Here is a 17411-nt window from a genome sequence, read left to right as displayed (position 1 = left end):
TATTGTCTCCAGATGAGCCCCACGTGAGGCGTATTTCAGTCTCCAGCCCAAAGAAAGCCTCGCCTGCTGGAAACCAGCTTTGGGTCCGACTAGCACCGGACAGGGCGCAAGAATGTTGAGACAACAGAAGCTGTGGGTTCCGCCCCGGTTGGTCTCAGAGCACCGCTCGGAAGAGCCGCAGGGGCGGCCAGAGCTCCAAAGAGGAGGGGGGTTTGCGAGCGGAAACAGCTCAGGGGCCCAGGGAGGGGCGGCTACGCCAGTTTGGGGCCAGGCCGAGCTCCCACGGAGGCGGGGCCGACACCGAACCACCGCGCAACCAGGGCGGGACCGGACCAGCTGGGACTTGGCGACAACTGAGCCCTGACCCCTGCCTGGCGCCAAGCTCGGGTGTTCCAGAGGCTTCCGCTAGACCACAATTCTCAGGGGCTCGCCCCGGCAGCCTCCCTCCCTGACTTAGCCTCACCTCCCGCGCTGCGGGCCCTGTCTGGGCCTCGGTGCATAGGGTGTCGGGAACTGTAGTTTTCTCCTGGCTCACCTATGCCAGAAACGCGCACGGGGGGGACTGCGTTTCCCAGAGTGCAGCGGGGTGGCAAGGGAAGGCAGGGGGGAAGGGACAGTCGGTCGCAGACCGCGCTGGGTTGCCGCCGCCGCTGCCGCCATCGTGCCAGCCCCTCGGGTGAGTGTCCGGGCTAGCGCGCTGGGGCGGGGGTTGGGCCGCAGGAGCTGCGCTTCGGGCTGCCTGGAGCCTCCGTTGCGAGTCCTCGGGCAGCCCCTCCCCTCCCCCCCGCCCCCCCGGCGGCCCGAAGCCGCGCGGGGCCGGGGCCATGTGTCGCGCGCGGCTCCGCCTCCCGCCGGTCCTCTGAGGCGGCGGCCGGGGGGAACGGAGAGAGAGAGACAGCCAGGAACCTATTTCAGGCGTTCTGTGCCCGTGGCAGGCACACCGGACCGCGCCGGGGCAGGGCCTTTTTCTCTGGTCTGGACCACCCGGATGGGGCTCACCGGGCCCCGCCCCGTCTGGCCTAGCCCGGCCTGCCCGAGTGCCTCAAACTCTGCAGGCAGGCTAGCTGGTGAACCCCAGCCACACGTCCTGCCGCCAGTCTGCCAAGGATCCGGGGATGGGCAGGTGCCACCCGGCCCGCTCCGGAGTCAGCACTGGGTAAGGGTGCCCGTCTGCCACAGCCCTACCCTCACCCGGTTCTCAACCGTAGCTCGCCTAGGATGTAGGTGAACTCTCCCTTGCTTGTCTGGCCGCTGAGAGTGCTCGAGACCTATCTCCCACTCTGGAACTCAGATTCTCCTTCGTCGAGGGCAGGATCAGAGAATCTGGGGCGGGAGGGGTTCCACGTGGGACTTCACCCCCGGCCAGTCTTGAAGGATCTGGCCTGATGAGATGAGGCGGCTCCGGCCCAGCCCCCGCCCTTCTCTCTGTCAGTGATCAGGCCCCAGTCGTGGGTGGGTTGGCCGGCCGTGTTAGTGGAGGGAAGGAGGGAAGGGAGGAAGCCAAGGAGGTGAGGCTGAATATGTGAGCCTCCAACACATCCTTAGATATTTTCAGCACAGCCTGATCCTCACATCTGCCCCTTCCAGAGTCATCTGCCCGTCTCCCACAGAGGAGGATGATTCTGTAAGAATGGTAACGGTAAGGTGGAGTTTAATAGAAAGGAAAGTAGAATCTACATCTGAGATTGGTGAGCCTAGTGCCAAACAAGAGGCAGGGCTGCAAGCAACATTGGGCATGGGGCACATTTGGGCTGTGGGGCTCAGATTCATGTTCTGTGAGGCCCTTCTGAAGCATGGGTGGCAGATCTAGAGCTGTAGGCTGCAGAAAGTCAGGCTTCTCTCACTTGCTTTCCAACAACTGAGTGACCTATGAACAGGCTAGGGGTGGGGGAGGGGGGCTGGTTGGATCTTGGGAAATTGCCTTTAGTGATGGCTCCAAGGACTCTGTTGAGTTCTGGGAGAAGGGGAGTATCTAGCCATAGAGTAGTCTTCTAGCGGGGCTTTGTAAAGGCACTCCTGATTGATGATAAAATTAAGGGATGAATCCAGAGAAGACCATGGGATATGGGGAAGAGACAGTTTGTAAAGCTTTGATTCCTCTGACCCCAACGTAGTTCTGAGCCACAATTCTTGCAGGGATAAAGAGGCAGCTGAGTCTCTGCAGGCCAGAGAGTTGAGTTAGGCCTGTGATGCAGAAGCCATCATCCTTGGAATTTCTTTTTTTCCTTGAGTATTCCCCAGGTAATATTTTTCTGATTGTTAAACTCTAGCCTTGGAAGTTTTCCTGCAGTTGAATTGCATTCTCCCTGGTTAAGGGGGACAGGCAAGGTTCTGTCCAGATCTCACCAGGGCCTGCCTTCTCTCTGGACTCAACCCTCCTAGCCCACATTCTAGCTCACAAGCATGTGGGAGTCAGGTTCATTCAGCAGGCTCAGGAGAGGGCTGTTGTGCCAGTGGATGTGGGCAATAAGGAGGGACTACCCATAGAGCACAAATAGGATCAGCGTGATTGGATCTCTTAGTGCTGTATAGGTAGTTGTTTCGGGACTTTCTTGAGATTGTCTGGTTCTTTCTAGGACACTGGTGTCAGCTGAATTAAGCTTTATGGCTATGGATTAGTTCACACGTTCCAAAGCCCTAGGTGACTTGTTCACAAGGGTTCACAGGGGTTTTCTTCAGGGTCAGAATACTGCTATTCCTTCTCAAAGGTTACCCGGGAATAGGACGGATTTAGGTCCCTCCCTCTCATTCCAGGCCTTGAGTTCCTTATTTTAAGAACTCTATTTATTTGTTTAGGCGCACAGACTTAGTTGCTCCGTGGCATGTGGGATCTTCCTGGAGCAGGGATCGAACCCGTGTCCTCTGTATTGGCAGGCGGATTCTTAACCACTGCACCACCTAGGAAGCCCCCTTGAGTTCCTTATAACTTCTGTGTCTGGGGTCATCTAGGCATTGCTAGGCATCCTGACCCCCATAAATCCTTGACCTTTCTGAAATTTGGCGGTCTATCTGCTTCTCAGACCTAAGAGATAAGAGGAGAACGCTGAGGTTCTCCAGAATTAGTCTGCACCCTCTATTGATGTAGGGCTGACTTGGGAGGTGGGGCCTGGCATGGGACAGTCTGGATATGGCTGCATAAGCAAGGGCTGTGAGGATGCTGCGTTCTCAGCCAGCTCAAAACTAGGTCCCTTAGAGACATGGAGCCCTCCTCTCCTCTCTGAGCCCCTTTATTCTGCTGTCTTTGCAGTTGGTGCGTTGGGATGGGAAGAATGATTTAAGTGAAAGAATTCTCAAATTTTAGAACTGGAAGACACCTTATATCAAAAAATTCTAGAATACCCTTACTGAGGCATTAGGATCTTGGTTGAAATTATTTTTTTTCTCCTTTTTCATCAGTGATCCATTTTATTCAGCCACCATTCCTGTGGCCCTTTCTATAGGTCAGCCCACTGGGCTGAGGCTGGAGGTAGAATAATGAATCCTACCAGGTGCTGGTGCTGGGGAAAGGAGGTCACAGTAGTGGGGAGACAGAGGTAGTGTTGCTATTATGTGTTGAGGGCTAAATTGAAGGGACCGACAACAGGCTCTTGGCTCTTTACAAAAGAGGGGGGTTCTGAATGATTAGAGCACCAAAGAGGAAAGGCTGTTAGTGAGCCCACTCTCCTGTACAGGGCTTGGAGAAAGCACAGAGTAAGGTATACTCAGGAAAGTTTGAGGTCCCTGAGCAACTTGACTGTCACCACTCCAAATTGCTGTGTCTGTCAAGTCTAGCAGCTGTCTTCTGTCAGCAGCTTCTCCATCCGTCAGGGGTCTCTGCTGGGTGTTCTCCCATTTCCTGAGCATCTCACTAGCATTTTGTGGTCTGTGGCTTCATTCCCTGTCTTGAACGTGGGTTTGTGGCTTTTGTCTCTTCTGAGACCCTTTCAGGTCACTTATTCAAGTGCCCAGTCCTGCTGGAGTGATATTTATCAGGGCATCTTCCCATAGTGAGACAGAGGCGCCCTCCCCAAAAGTGAAAGGGAATAGTCCTTTTGGAGAGAGGGGAGTGGATCCAAAAAGTTTTCCACAAGATGGACATTGAAAGTTGGGCAGGATTTCTTTGGGCTGAGGTTGAGCTGAACCTCCTGATGGGCCTCTTTTTAAAGTTATTTTTTTCTGATGGACTGTTTGAGGATGTTTGTATGTGTGGACTTGGATTTGAGTTGACTACCCCTTCCCCAGCTTTGAGATTCTGTGATCCTCTTGCTTTGACCATATGTGGCAGGAATTCTGGAAGACTCTTTCCCTGAGGGAGGCGACAGAGTGTGGGTTATCTCTGCAGTGACTTCCAGGCCTGGAGTCAGTCTGGAGTGACTGATCATTCTGGTCAGCAGCCTTACCCCCAGGTCTATGTGGCACATTCTTTCTTCTCACACTATCAGCTAGGATGTGTCTTCTTGGGGAGAATCATTTGTTCAGGTCTTGCTATGACTAGGAAAGTGTCTTAGTGGCAAGGGTAGAGGGACACAAGAGGGCGGGCTTGGCCCTTCTCACTACCCTGGGCCTTTCTCTTTATTCGTTGCTAGTACCTGCTATGTGCCAACTCCTTAAGCACCCAGGCTGGAAAGGGGGCTACCCTGGAGAAGGAGAACCTCCCCTCATGAGAGGGGTGTGTCCAAGGTACCTGGGAACTAAGACTATTTTGCCTCAGTAAACTGGGAGAATTCTGGAATGTTTGTTTCTTAACGCCTCGGGTACTCCATTAGAGCCACTGGGTCTCACCAGGGCAGAAACTGTGGCCCCCTGGAAGGATGTCTGTAAAGAGACATGGGTCCACTTGCAGAGGTGGTTCAGGCCCAGGTCAAAGCAAGTTCACATTTGTAGGTTGTAAACCTGCTTTGACAGACTGAGCATGCACTTAGAGGCCTTCTGTTCTGACGGGCATGGAGCTTGCTGATTTCAAAGGGGAAGAAAAGGCCTGGGCTCCATTCCTCACAGCCTCCTTTTGCCATCTATGCTTTCTGCTACTTGACCCAGGCTCTCAGCTGTTCCAGTCCAGGCCAATTTTGTGGACATTTTAATGCTGGCTATGCCAGTGGCCTTGTATGGTCTTGAATTCTTTCTTAAGCTCTCAGAGTCTTGGTTTCTTCACCTACAAAGTTACAATAATCATACCAGGTTTACAGGGCTGTGAGGCTCAAATGAGAGAACGCATGTAACTGTTTGGCTTACAGGAGTTTGACTTACAGCAAGTTCGTGGATGGGAGCTATCTAGGACAGGGGCCCCAGAGATCCCTGAGCCATCTGGGAAGGGGTGGCTACTCAGGGACTGAGTAAGTGCAGAGCAGAGAGACTAGAATGCAGGTCTCAGGATTCAGCTTCTGGGCCAGCCAGGGTAGCCTGAAATCTCTGGAGCCTGCTCTCCAAGTAGAAGAGAAGGAAAAGGCCCTTAGGGTGCTGGGGGCACCTAGACCTCAGGGGTCTGTCCCAGGAAAGGATTCTGTCCTGGCCATCTGGGCAGCAGACCTTGGCTAATTTCTCTCCTGACTTCAGGCAGGGGAGTAGTGGATGAGGCTGTTGCCAGTCCTGGGTCAAGGCTGCACCTTAGTGTGGTGTCCCTACAGGAGGCTGAGATACCACCTTTTTCCTAACTTTTGACCTAGTGTTCACCTAGGACCTGCCAGTGACTCCCTACAACTGAGTCCTGCTTTATACCCTCAGTTGATTACCCCTAACATCCTCATAATTACTGATGAAGAGACAGGATCAGAGGGTCATACCATGAGGGAGAGAAGAAGCAGGCTAGAGGCCAGGCCTTTGATGGTGTGGTTGTGTGTCTGCTATTCAGCCACAGTTGTCCCTCAGGTGATCAGAACCTCAGAACCTTTTGTCGGGGGGTGGGGGGGGGAGGTGCTTGAGGCGAAGCCCTACTTCCCACATGCCTCAGGCAGATGGCTGGGTGGAAGGCAAAGGATTGTTTTTCTTTCTTTCTCTTCCTTTCTTTCTTTTCCTTTCTTCCTTCCTTCCTTCCTTCCTCCCTTCCTTCCTTCCTTTCTTTCTTTCTCTCTCTCTCGCTCTCTCTCTCTCTCTTCCTTCCTTCCTTCCTTTTAAATAAATTTATTTATTTATTTATTGGCTGTGTTGGGTCTTCGTTGATGCACATGGGCTTTCTCTAGTTGCAGCGAGTGGGGGCTACTCTTCCTTGTGGTGCGCAGGCTTCTCATTGCCGTAGCTTCTCTTGTTGCGGAGCACGGGCTCTAGGTGCGTGGGCTTCAGTAGTTGTGGCACGAGCGCTCAATAGTTGTGGCTTATGGGCTCTAGAGCACAGGCTCAATAGTTGTGGCACATGGGCTTAGTTGCTTCACGGCATGTGGGATCTTCCTGGAGCAGGGATGGAACCCTGCATTGGCAGGTGGATTCTTAACCACAGTGCCACGTAGGAAGCCCCCAAAGGATTGTTTCTTGACAACTTGCACAGAAGGTGTGGGTGGAGGGGAAGTAGGTCACTTGGCCACTTGAATTGAACAGCGTTTGCCCAGAACTCACTGCTCCAGAGAATAGGGACTGGGCTACGCACCATGGGAACAGGGGAGCCTCAGTCAGGGAGACGGACCATAAACAGATATGTAAAGGTGACAATCTTAAGCAGTGACAGGTGCAAAGGAGACAAAACAGGATGGTGAAATGAGTGAGTGGCTGCTTTAGACTAGCCAGGGAAGATGTCTATGAGGAGGTGACATTTTAGTTGACACATAGGTGACAAGGAGGCAGACACATGAAGATGTAGGAAGAAGGATGATCCAGACAGAAGGATCAACAGTTGCAAAGCCTTCCAGTGAGAGAGGCTCAACACGTTTCAGAAATAGGAAAGTGCCCAGAGTGGCTGCAGAAGACAGGAAGAAGTGGGTGGCAGGAGACAAAGTTTGATAACTGGAAGGCCAGGTCACCCAGGGCCTTGAAGGCAGGATAAGTGGTCAGTGGAGAATAGGAAGGGAAGTCATCAGAGGGCCATAGGACAGGATACACAGCACCCCTCAGATCATGAAAGAGATGTAATTTGTTCCTGAAGGACAGGCACCCTACAGTATCTTCCTGTCTGGTTGCAGTCCGTAGCGTTCCGTCTCACTCCCCACAGTACATGCCTATGCTCTGGGTTTAAGCCAAGGTTGTCTGTTAGTCCTACCTGTTGGAGTCCTTCTCAGCCTCTGCTTCAGGGCTCTTGGAGGCCTAGCAGACAGTAGGTGTGAGGGTAATACCCATGATTGGTGCCGATTTCGAGGATCCCACTATAAGCTCAGCACATCTGGCATTCTCCGCAGGCTTTGGTGATGGGCCCTCAAACGTACGCATCCTTCTGTTTATGAGACTGGAGTTAGTAATGTCCTCTTCCTCATCACTCTCCTGCCCCAGGTCCAGCTAGGCCAGCATCTAACTCAGCTTTGTTGAGATCACAGAATGGGGTTGTGACTTTGAAGGTTTGGGAGAACTGTGAGATCATCGCCCATGAAAATGCCCATTGTTTAATGTGGCAGTCTGCCTGGTGCCTTTGGAGGCAGAAGCCCTGGTTCAGGCCTGTCTTGCCCCTGTCCAAGAAAGCCAAGGTCAGAGATCAGGGCTTCAGCCCTACGTGTTGTTCATTTTTATCTCCAGACCAGTTGTTGCTTAGAGTCCTGGCTCTGGAGTCCACTAAGCCTGGTTCCATCCAGTTCCACCATTTATTAGGCTTGTGACCTTGAGCAAATTAGCTGACCTTGCTGGGCCTCATTTTGCTTATCTCTGATATGGGAGTTGACGCACAGTGTGTTAGAACAAGTGCATGTAAAGCCCTTAGCACATTTCTACACCTAATACACAGTAGTGAAAATGAAACATTATCTGCCAGACATTGCTGTTTCAAGTTTCAAAATACTGGAAACACTAGCCCAGAATTTGAGGATAAAAATGAAGTTTTTTCTGTTAGCCAATGGGATCTCCTGGGCCAGAGGTTTTAACCTGGAGTCTATGACAACCTCAGGGAGTGTGAGTGACCTGAAATCATTCACAAGGCTGGGGCATCTCTGCCTCTGTGCAAATTTATTGGGAGAAGGCCACAGTTTATAAGACATTCTTAGAGGGTCTTTGCACCCACAGAGGTCAGTGGAGGCTGATGCTCAGTGGGTGAGAGGTCGCAGGTCATTTCTGCTCCTTGAGCCTGGCCTCAGTCAGCCTAAGTGAAGCAGGAGATGGTGTGTGGTCAGCAACCCTCTTGGAAGAGCTGTGAGGAGAAGCTGTCATGAAGGTCTGTCTCGAGTCTGATTTGAGGCTGCCCCTCAGCCTTGGCATTTTGTTTCTTTCCAGGCTGTTCTTTCCACAGTAAATATATCAGAAACAAAGTCAGGGCTGGCTGGCCATCCTGGGGCACATCCTCTCAGCCTGGCCCACCCCTCCCCTATGTTGCATAGGGATGGGAGGTGGGCTTTGCATCGTGCTGCTTTTTCTGGACTCAGGACTTCCCAGCTATGAGTTGAAAACTTTGTGGAAGATTTGGAGTTAGAAACTATAAATCCTGTAGTTTGCTGGACTCTGTGTTGGGAGGTTGAGGGGGTTGGGTGGGGTGTGGCAAGAACCACACTGGAACCCTCACAGCCCAGAGCCACAGTGTTTAGGCAGAGGAGTGGGCCCTGGGTGTGTTAATATGGCTTTGCACATGGGGTTGGGGTCAACAGTTGAGTCTGGAAAGGAGCACCCAGATGGGTGGCATCTGAACAGTGACCTGAGGGGAGGTCGGACATTGTAGCAGGAGGTCTCACCTGCACAAAAAACACGGGGAGCAAGCCCTCAGCAAGTTCTGGTGTGTTTACGTGTAGAGTTGGATGGGGGTAGGAGAGAATGACTGAGGTGTCAGGGACAAGTGTGGATAGCCACCTGTGGGATTTTGGGGGTTTGACCTTTAACCCAAGGGTGAGGGTTTTGTAGGGGAGGGACATGGCCAGGTTTGTGGTTTAGAGCCCAGGGGTGCAAAGTTAGAAGAAAGCAAACAGTCTCCTCGACCAGAGAACCCAGTATCAGCACTGATGTACTAGGTGAGCTTGGGGCAAGAAGCGGAACCTTGGTTTTCCCACCTGTAAAGTGGGCTGACAGTGGAATCTGACCACATGATTGTGTGATCACAGCACAAACACATCAGGGTCAAGCAGACCTCGAATGAGGTTGGTGTTGCCCTCACTTGACATTTTTAAAGCAAAGTCTTCAATCCACATACTTTTGAAGGTTCCTCCTCAAACTTTCTGGGAGCCCTTGAGCACCTGTTCCTCAGGAGAGCTCACTCTGCCCTGTCCCGCTCCACTGGGCCAAAGGGCTCTTCTGTCCGTTTGTCCCTCCACCTTCTTTACTCCACCACTACATCTGCCAAGTAGTTTTTGTATTAGCAAGTTATCACACTGTTAAGAACAATGTTGAAAAAGGAAAAAACAGCCCCCCCCACTTCCTTCGCCTCACTGTCCCACCACATGGCGCCACTTTTTTCATCTTTGGATCAGCTGCTGGCCTTATTTCCCCTCACCCTCCGTCTCCAGCTTCCCGGTTTCCTGCCCTAATCTCTTTTTGTGCCCCCAGACATTTGCTAACGTTGTTCCTTCTGACTGGCATACTCCTTGCTCCAAGACCTTCCCTGAGGGCTGCTGAGGACAGACGGGGAGATGGCCCTCATCCATCCCTCCAGCTTTCCCCCTGCCCCAGAGTTCAAGATGTTCGGCAAGGTATCTTGAGAGTATGATGTGGTAGAGTTGGGCTGTGATGAGTGAGCCCATAGTGAATACTAGGGTGGAAGGGGCAGAGATGTGAGATGTGGGCTGTGTCCTGCCTCCAGTAACCCAAGTTTGCATGTGGTACAGTCACAGTCTGACCCCTTGGAAATGTGACCAAGACAGAGCAGCTGAGACCAGCTGTTGATCCTATGCTTTTCCTGCTTGTTGATTTATTTCTTGACAGAGTATGAACTGGGACACACCTTGTCCCAAGCAGGCGTGGCCAGGTCCAAGCTTTCTTCTCTGCTTGTTTTAGACTTTCCTGGACATTTCTTAGTCATCCCAGCACTGAGCTGCTATTTTTAGTGCCACCACCTCCTAGGGGACCTAAAATAAAGCTGGCTCAGCTTCCTGGCCCCTCATTGGCTGGAGTGTTGGTCACAGGCTGGGAGATTGGCTGGACTGGGGATAAGCCACTGCCCACTTACACTGTCCTTCCCCCGGCTCCTCTGGCCTTGAGTGAGGTCATAGGGACTGGAGCAAACTAGCACTTAACATGTTGAGTTGAGGGCTTTACTAGGTTCCCTTAGTGAGACCACAGCCACTGGCAACATCAGTGGCCCACCCCCTTCTAGAGAAGGGGGCTGAGGCCCCAAGAAGTGACTTGCATCAGATCCTACCACTGTCAGTGGTTGTCTGCCAGGGTCAAACCCACCTCCTTACTGCTTTGGTTCAGAGTCCTGTTATTAGGAGAGAGGGTGTGGGCTCTACAGTCAGAGACGACTACAGAGCAATGTGCAGGTCTGCTGTCATGGATCCTGTAGTGAGATGCGTGCTACCCTCCCCAGGAGGGGCCTTCCAAAGCCTCAGCGACTCTTTCATCTGGGGCTTCGGTTTTCCATCTAGCAGCCTTGGATCCCTGATATCTGTGGTGGCGGGGGTGGGGGGGGCTCCCCTCCCCCTCAGAGACCAGAGAGGGGCAGCCCTCCTTCTGATGGAGCCAGTGCTGGGATGGGGATCTGAAGACATGACACATTTCCCCCTCACAGCCTTCATTTCTCCTCCCAACATTTCTGTTACTACCTGTGATTCCCCTGAACTCATGGTCACAGCTCTGAAGTGGGTAGATGTAACTCCTATCAGTGATGAAATGATGTCACCTAGCCTCAGAGAAGTAAACTGCCCCCTTAAGACGGGGGTGGGGGGGGAGGGTCACTTGCTGTCTTTGTTGTAAATGGGGCTTTGAGGAGCCATTTCCCCCCACTCTCAGTGGGTCTTCTGCCACCTGCCAGTAAGGCCTTGGGGCAGTGTTGAGGGACTGAGAGCTGAGTCTTAGCAAGACAAGGAGGGTGCCTGAGGGCTAGTAGTTCCTGACCTGCAAAATGGGAAGAATGCAGTTAACTCTGGCCTTGCAGGTTGTTGAGAGGATTAAATGAAAAGATTTAGGGAGAGTGCTTAGCTCCTCCTTAAAAGTCCATCACTCCATTGGACTTGCTCTGACCTTCCTTTGTCCTGGCTCCACCCTCAGCACCCACCCTGCTCCGTGATTCTGGCATCCCTCTGTTTCATCCACCAGAGCCCCTCAAAGGAGGGTCTGAGTCTGGGCTCCCTGCACTGGTTTGTATTGAGGGATGGCCTATCAGCTCCTTGGGCCCTCTCTGTGTTTCCTGGGAGAACAGACCTCAGCAAAGGACTCCCTGCTCAAGGAGGTCTGGGAGTGGTGGGGGTCAGTGAGGTGACTGATTGGCTATCTCCTGCTTCCATGGTACCAAGGTACCAACGCTTCCCTCCCTGTTTCACTGGACTTGCAGGTCTCAGCGAGGCCGGGTGACGCTCCAGAATGGGAGACAAGCCAATTTGGGAGCAGATTGGATCCAGCTTCATTCAACATTACTACCAGTTATTTGATAACGACAGAACCCAACTAGGCGCAATTTATGTAAGTCTATAGCTCTAGGACCGGAACGGGACCCCAGGGGATCAATTCTGATGTTGGGCCAGTGCCTCCAGTTCACAGGTTCTGGCAGCCCTCACTGAATTTGGCTGTGCCCTTGTATCTGAGCTACTCTCCATGGGACGGGGGCTTGACGCCTAGCCCAACTCCCTGGTCCACACATTCCTTTCTGTCATTTTTTTACAGGAGTGGATTCTGGTACCCTAGGCGGCAGGTTGTGGGCTTGCCATTCCGTGGTCCTGGAAGTGCCTCTGTTCCAGACTGGGCAGCAGCAGACAGAGGCTAGGACTCATGGTGCCCTCTGGAGGCAGCAGCTGTAAGCACCATCAGTGCACCGCTGATCTCTCCAGGAGGCCCCAGGTCCAGCTTCCTTTCAGGGGCCGAAAGCCCCTGAATACTTAAGAGAAACAAATGGGATTAGTCCAGGGAGGTTGGTGTGTCTTGAGAAACCCTTCTATGCAGGCATGATTTGCTGCTATTTTAATGATGTTCGTATACACCAAGAGTTACTTGTACTTGACCCTGCCCAAGACAGAAATACGATGGATCAGGCCATGCCTAGCAGGTCTGCCCAGGATAGGAGTGATAGGAGTCATCCAGCATAGCCCTGCAGCCTGGCTGGGCTGTGGGCAAACTCCTCTTTGTCTCCCTCCTAAAAGTCAGGGCCAGTTCAGAAATTTTGAAGAAAAGAAAGGGATCTTACCAGTGGAGGCCAAACCCAACACAGGTATTTGATTGTCATTGTCATAGACAGAGAATTTTAAAAGCTCAAACTGGTCTGACTTTGGGATCCTTGGCACTTCTGCCTCTTGCTTTTAAAATCAATTAAAACAGGCCTGACCCAGAGAGGAGTTAGCAAAGTCCTAAAAGAGTACTCTATGTGTGTCATTTTATATAAACCTCAGCACGTTCCCTTTAAAGATTCACTTTGTTGTACAGCAGAAATTAGCACGATACTGTAAAGCAATTATATTCCAATAAAGATAAAAAATAAAATATACCACAATTTTGTAATTCTAAAAAAAAAAAGATCAGGAAACTGAGACTCAGGGAAAAAAAACGTAGCTTGCTTAATGTCAGAGGTGGTAAGTAGCAGAGGCAGTTTTGAGTTCTGCCTCTGAAGACTTCAGGAAAGCTGGGGTAGGGAGGAAGTGAAGCTAGTGGGTTCCATGTTGATGGTAGGGGGGTGTCCCAGGCGAGGCCTTGTCAGCCTCCATCCCTTCCTGACCCCGTGGGAAGGGCCTCTGTGGCACTCACTCTGAGCTCTAGAGATAGTGATGAAATAGGATGTTTCCAAATTATTTCCTTTTTTTTACCCCCAAGTTGTTTCTGATGGCTTTTCCGGGGCTGGTGCTGACTGGCCACACAGCAGAATGGCTTTTGACTGCGTGCTGGCCATATATAGCCAGTCTGGAGCTCATGCATATCAAGGGCCATACTGCTTCTTGAATAAAAAGTTGGAAATGAACTTACTTATTAATAATTTTGTATTTTGTTACAAAGTCTTTCAGAGCTTGGGCTCTGTGATGCTGGGGTATAATTAAAGAAGTTGTTCATAGTGTAAAGTTTGGAAGTTACCCTCATTTTCCTTCTTTACAGACAAGGAAACTAAGACATGGACTCATTTCCCCAAGCAAGGCCCTTTTCAGGGTCCTTTCAGGGCCTCAGAGATACTCCTTGTACTCGGAAGCCCTGACCCCAGGTTTCCTGGTTTTCAGATTGATGCGTCATGCCTTACGTGGGAAGGACAGCAATTCCAGGGGAAAGCTGCCATTGTGGAGAAATTGTCTGTAAGTAAGGGCCAGGGCCAGGGCAGGGCTGCAGGCAGCTCCTTCCCTACCCTGCTGGCCGTAGCCCACCACCCACTGTTTCTCTTGCAGAGCCTTCCGTTCCAAAAAATCCAGCATAGCATCACGGCACAGGACCATCAGCCCACGCCAGATAGCTGCATCATCAGCATGGTTGTAGGCCAGCTCAAGGTAATAGTGCTGCTGCCTTGCAGTGCTTCTGTCCTGCTTCCTAAGGGTCACCCAGACAAAGTGATGCCTAGAGCTGTGTAGCTCAAATACAGTAGCCATCAGCCACATGTGGTGATTTTTAAATTACATTAAGTAAAGTGAAATAAAGTTAAAATGTAGTTCCTCAGTTGCATTAGTCATACTTCAAGTGCTCATAGTAAGTCACTCATGGCTGCCTATTGGACAGCGCAAACATAGAACATGTCTGTTATTGCAACACGTCCTGTTGGAAAGCACTGGTGTAGAGCCTTTTTGGAAAAGGGACAAGAGGTGTAGGAGCAGGATGGGGCTGTGATCCAAGCCACTGGGCCTTTGCACTGCCCCAAGGTGTAGATGGTCCTTCTGTAGGCAGCTGCCCCTGATGCGACCACTCGCCAAGCTGGGTGCTGGCTCTTCCACCTGCTGAGCAAAGCAGATTCCTGGAACTCCTCCTTCTCTTTGCATTTCTCTTTCCGCTTTTCAAGATCTGTTACCTTCAAAGCCTTCCTGTGGTCCCTCAGCCCCCCAGGAACTCCTACTTTTTATGCTCTAACAGGCTGAAGCCAGATTCTTGATTTCCAAAAAGCCTCTCCTTCCCAAAGCAGGACAAATGAGCTGCTCCTTAACCAGGTTCCAACCTCCAGGGCCTGTGGCATCGTGAGCCCCAGAACCACAGGCCCACGTGCCTTCTCCCTAGGCTAGGCACGGCTTCCTGAGTCCCTTAAGGGCAGTTGGGTGGAGAGGTTGGCCTCTCCATTGGACCCAGACGGACCTGCCTTTCTGGCCTGGTCTTTCTTGTCAGTTTCTCCTGTCCAGAGAGTGGGCTCAAATAGGCCTTGAGAGGAAGGAGGTCTCTCCTGGGGTCTCAGTGCCCACTTACCCAGGCTGGGGTCAGTAAGCTGTGTCTCTTCTCACCTGGCTTCAGGTTCTTTCTGGTGTTTCTGTACAACCCTCCAAAGACTGATTTGCCTCCTTGCTGATGATAATTCCTGGAAAAAACAGTGATGTTAGAAACACCACTTGTTAGCTGGGCTCCTACCTCAATTAGGCCTCCTCTGGGTATTCTGCAGTTTGGCTGGAGGTCTCTTGTCTTTCTTTTTTGCAAATATTATATGTTACATGACAAGAAACAGACTACCTGATGGTAATGCATCAGTATTTTTCCCTGTAGAGCTGTAATCAGTGTGAGCTTGGTTTTGAGCCTTTTCTCATGTACTTGGCCATAGTCAGTATTAGTAGTAGCTTCTCCTGATTGGACTAACTGGCATAATCAGACATTAATATTGTTTAGTTTTTAGATTACTGTGAGTTACATGGTAAGTGCTGCAGAACTCTTTGAAACTGATTGCTTGTGTCACATGGGCTCAGAGGCACCTGCGTTCTCTGCTCTGTTGCTGTAGCTAACTGGTGAGTTCTGCAGTTCGTGTACATAGCAGTGCCATCTCAAGGCCCCTTTGTGCTCAGTTCAGTGTTTCATAATTATGTCAATTCACAATCACAAGTACTCCATATCTCTCCTAGGATTTGTGTCCAAGATTATAGGGCCTGATTCCAAAGTCAGCATTTCCCCTCCTACTGAACACCCTTTCTGTTCCTTGTCCACCTTACTGAATCATTTTCTCTCTCCTCACAGGCCGACGAAGACCCCATCATGGGGTTCCACCAGATGTTCCTATTAAAGAACATCAACGATGCTTGGGTTTGCACCAATGACATGTTCAGGCTTGCCCTGCACAACTTCGGCTGACCTCCTCCCAGCCAGGCACTCATGCTGTTTCCTCCTCCCTCCTCTTCCAATACTATTCACACTCCTTCAGATGCTCCAAATATCATACACAAATGAGCAGGGCCACAGTGGGAGTGGCGCAGTGCGCTGCTGCTACTGAGGTGTTGTGCATGATGTTTGGATGCTAGAATAGTTGCATCTGACGGGAGGAGTTTGTGTTGTACCAGCGCATGCCTTGGAAAGACTTAAGTAATGCAAAAGGTTGTCTTTTTTTTTTTTTTTTTTTTTTTAATCTACTGACAAGTTGCTCTAGTAACCCAAAGAAGTGAAGGAGAAAGCAGCTGCCTCACCGCCCAGATATTGATTTGTTCAGATGTTTCAATGCCTCATGATACAATAAAACCACGAAAATTTTCTTAACAGTTTAAATTGTTTTAATTAGTTTAATAGTTGGCTGGGCATCAATAACTACCCTGCCTCATTGGCTCTCTCATGTCTCACCCTCCCACCTCTATCCCAACTCAGCAGTACCTGTTGCAAGGAGAAAACACTCAGCTGGCTTCTCTCAGAAGCCCTGTAGGGCATAGTGTTCCCTCCACGGCCCACCTGGTCTTGGGAAAGTGCGCTGCAGACAGGGAGAGCTCAGGTCTGACCTGAAGCTTCCCTTGTGCTGAAGCCTCTGCAGTCAGTTCTGACACCTCCTGTGACCTCTATACTGGGTAGGGTCAGGACTCTAATAACAGGTGAGGTGACCCAGAATCCCACTGAAGATCAAAAAGCCTTGGCAATATGGCCCATTAGGTCATTTTTGACTGAGGGCTCAGCAAAAACAAGTTTGAACAGAAGTTTTAGGGAGAAGGGCCTGTTTCATCCACAAAACGGTCAGGATCACATCCAGTGTGCCCTGTAAATCCCAAGCCAAGCAGAGGGCAGCTCTGATCCTGCACCATCTGTTTTGAATATCTACCTGAAGGGGAGTGCCTTGAGCAGTGAGCCTCCAATGCCTACAGAGCCAGGCCCAGTTGGGTTGGAGTATAGATTTAGAACTATGAAAGAAAGCATTCTGAGTTTGAGAGATTCAGCTTCTAGGATTTCTCACCCCTGAGATCTCTGCAAGGCATCTCTAGGCCTTCTCCTATTCCCTCCCTGACTACACACACACACCTTCACTGTATCTTCAAAACCCAGGAAGTCTCAGCTGTTGGGACAGTTTCTGCTCCTCAGTTTTGGGGACAAACCTTGCCTAGTACAAATCTAGCCCTTTAGCCCTGAGACCTTGGTGGTGTAAGACTGGTGGCAAAGTAGCAACCACAGGCTAGAACCAAACCCAGGGCTTGGGCTGGTGCCCTGTTAGGGGTTTCAGGATTGGTGCAGGCACCACAGCTTTGCCTGACCCACAGTCCCCTTCCCTTCTGCACTCTGGATGGAAGCCAAGGACTTCCTCAAACCCCCACTGTTGCCTGGCTGCACTGGGCACTGGGCGGGATGACGTGCTGTTTGAAAGGACAGCATACTCAGGAGATTTCAGTGGGACTGATTTCTTGGCTGCTATGTATTTGGTGGAGGGGTGGAGGCTGGGGAGAGAGGTAGAAACCTGCTGCCTCTTAAACCACCCTGTGTAGAATCTGCAGTACAGCTTTTCCATGTACCTGTGCCTGAAATGTCTGCAATAAAGAGGTGTTTGTAAACTACAGTTTCTTTCTTTTTGCCTGAGGGTGTCAGGTCATGCAGGGGGATGCTGGGAGACATTAGGGAACAATGTGATGTTCGTGGTGGGACCATCTGCTCTGCTCTTGCAATTCCTGGGTCCAAGACTTTACGGCTATCCTCAGGCCTTGGGTTACACTGACCCACTTCCCAAAGGGGAAACTGAGGCTCCTGCCATTTCAGCTTGTTCCTGGGGCATCTGAGGGATTCAGCTTGGGCATCCAAATTGACCCAGTCCTAGGCCCATCATAAGCTCATGCTCTGGAAGTGGACATGGGCGGGGCGGGATATCCTGAGGCAAGTAGGGCTTTGGATGGTCCGGT

At 51.2% G+C, this 17411-nt stretch overlaps 1 protein-coding gene across 3 annotated transcripts; it reads left to right on the top strand.

The window, feature by feature from the left end:
• Positions 1-560: 560 nt before the first annotated feature.
• NUTF2 (nuclear transport factor 2) lies at positions 561-15806 on the top strand. 3 transcript variants are annotated; one of them, XM_057712790.1, is made up of 5 exons: positions 561-676; positions 11516-11643; positions 13377-13448; positions 13539-13637; positions 15289-15806. In XM_057712790.1, exons 2-5 carry the CDS (start codon positions 11545-11547, stop codon positions 15400-15402), a joined length of 384 nt encoding a protein of 127 aa, XP_057568773.1. In that variant the 5' UTR covers positions 561-676; positions 11516-11544; the 3' UTR covers positions 15403-15806. The 3 variants fall into 3 exon arrangements, with proteins under 3 accessions (XP_057568773.1, XP_057568775.1, XP_057568774.1); XM_057712792.1 differs by lacking the exon at positions 561-676 and adding an exon at positions 783-1156; XM_057712791.1 differs by lacking the exon at positions 561-676 and adding an exon at positions 9574-9716.
• Positions 15807-17411: the final 1605 nt, after the last annotated feature.

The sequence above is a fragment of the Hippopotamus amphibius genome, chromosome 16, assembly GCF_030028045.1.
Source record: "Hippopotamus amphibius kiboko isolate mHipAmp2 chromosome 16, mHipAmp2.hap2, whole genome shotgun sequence".
NCBI classification, from domain to species: domain Eukaryota; kingdom Metazoa; phylum Chordata; class Mammalia; order Artiodactyla; family Hippopotamidae; genus Hippopotamus; species Hippopotamus amphibius.
Note: the sequence above shows the minus strand (reverse complement) of the source record. Positions and strands in the feature narration are given on the sequence as shown.

Coding starts and splice junctions, on each gene's coding strand:
- NUTF2 (XM_057712790.1), top strand. CDS start 11,545: ATGGGAGACAAGCCAATTTGGGAGCAGATTGGATCCAGCTTCATTCAA. Junction 11,644..13,376: donor CCCAACTAGGCGCAATTTAT/GTAAGTCTATAG, acceptor CCTGGTTTTCAG/ATTGATGCGTCATGCCTTAC. Junction 13,638..15,288: donor TGGTTGTAGGCCAGCTCAAG/GTAATAGTGCTG, acceptor CTCTCCTCACAG/GCCGACGAAGACCCCATCAT.